Source organism: Heterodontus francisci, chromosome 10 (assembly GCF_036365525.1).
Source record: "Heterodontus francisci isolate sHetFra1 chromosome 10, sHetFra1.hap1, whole genome shotgun sequence".
In the NCBI taxonomy this organism is placed as follows: Eukaryota; Metazoa; Chordata; class Chondrichthyes; order Heterodontiformes; family Heterodontidae; genus Heterodontus; species Heterodontus francisci.
Genome location: NC_090380.1, coordinates 28,917,431 through 28,918,914, shown reverse-complemented (window position 1 = coordinate 28,918,914; position 1,484 = coordinate 28,917,431). Strand labels below are relative to the sequence as shown.

The 1,484-nt window shown below is 52.1% G+C and overlaps 1 protein-coding gene across 1 annotated transcript; it reads right to left on the bottom strand.

Moving 5' to 3' along the window:
* Positions 1-842, bottom strand: cldn34a (claudin 34a). The gene has a single exon (XM_068039858.1). It carries the CDS (start codon positions 840-842, stop codon positions 48-50), a length of 795 nt encoding a protein of 264 aa, XP_067895959.1. The 3' UTR covers positions 1-47.
* Between the last annotated feature and the right edge of the window lie 642 nt (positions 843-1,484).

The window sequence follows — 1,484 nt, the reverse complement described above, 5'->3', positions numbered from 1 at the left end:
GTGTGCGGTAGCTTTTACTGTAGGCTTTTCAAACCTCTCAATGATCCTTAAAGGTTGTCCTCGGAACTAAATGCCAGATTGTCTGTTCCATAACTGGAAAGGGAATATTCTGAGATGCTCTTTGCCAGCCTACAGCTCTCCATTTGCATTGTGCCCCCAGAGACCAGGCTGGAATTGTCGGAGAAGTCGTCAGTGAAAGGGTGCACCTTGGTTCCGGAGAGTGGGGGAGGTTGCCTGTAACTCATCAGGAAGATCCCAGCAAGGAGGAGCAGGGCGGATGAGAAAATGGCCACGTAAACAGCTGCTCCCACTTCCTGGCTCTGCGGTGAGTTGGGCAGGTGGAACCAAGCCGGAAACGCAATGCCCCGGTTACTCACCACAGAGCTCAAGTTCCAGACAGCGGGGATTGCCATGCAGACACAAGCCAGGAGGTGGAAGCTCCCTCCAGCTGCCAGCGCGAGCTCAGTCCGGCCCAGATGCTGCTCTCTGCCAAAGTAGATGTTCCTTAGCCCATAGACGGTAGCAGCTTTCCCCAAGGCCCCGGACAGCACGGCCGCCAGCATCAACCCTTGAGCAACGACGATCTCAGGCGGGACAAACAGGTCGACTGCACCGAGTCTCTGGCAGAACATCAGCCGGAAAGGTGGCGTAGTCAGCACGTGGCTGTAGAAGCAGACCCTCCAGATGCCAACCCAGGCGATGCCCGAGGTGATCTCCGCTGAGCTCACGTGCCATACTCTCCACTGAACCAGCCCCGCAGCAATGGCCGAACCAATCCAACCCACCGCGCCCAACACAAAACCCACCAGCTGGAGGGCAATGCTGTTGGCTGGGTGACCCATGACCCCGAGGTCATTGGGTTGCGGTCAAATTTTGAGTCGTTGAACAAGATTCCCAAATACGCAAGGATCTGGTGAGAGTAAGACACCCGTTGTCTCGCTGCAGGTAAGGAACAGATGGTGTTTCCTTTTATAATGCTAAGCTCCTGTACTTTGGGTTGCCTGGATACGTTGTAAACAAACTCTACCCAGTCCACCACATAGAGCAGGCCTGGTTCATGGAGCCTTTGTTAACGTCGCCTTCATCCTCATAGCTGTCACTGTTACTTAGCATAACTCCATCAAGCTAACATTCCAGTCAATTTACATGTGGCAGTTAAAATCCTTACAGCACACCCAACAGCACACTAGACTGAAAGGGTGGTGGAAGCAGATTCAATAGTAGCCTGCAAGAGGGAATTGGATATACCCTTAAAAAGGAAACAAATTACAGGGCTATGGGGAAAGTTAAGCAAGTGCAACTAATTGGATAGACCTTTCAAAGAACCAGCACCATGGGCCGAATGGCCTCCTTCTGTGCCGCATCATTCTAATGTGGCCAGTCATTTTACACCAAACTGTGTTCTCAGTTTTAGAAAGCCTGAGAGGAGCTACTCTGCTGGAAGAAGCAGTGAGCAGGATTTCCCTTCATTTCTGGGGAACACT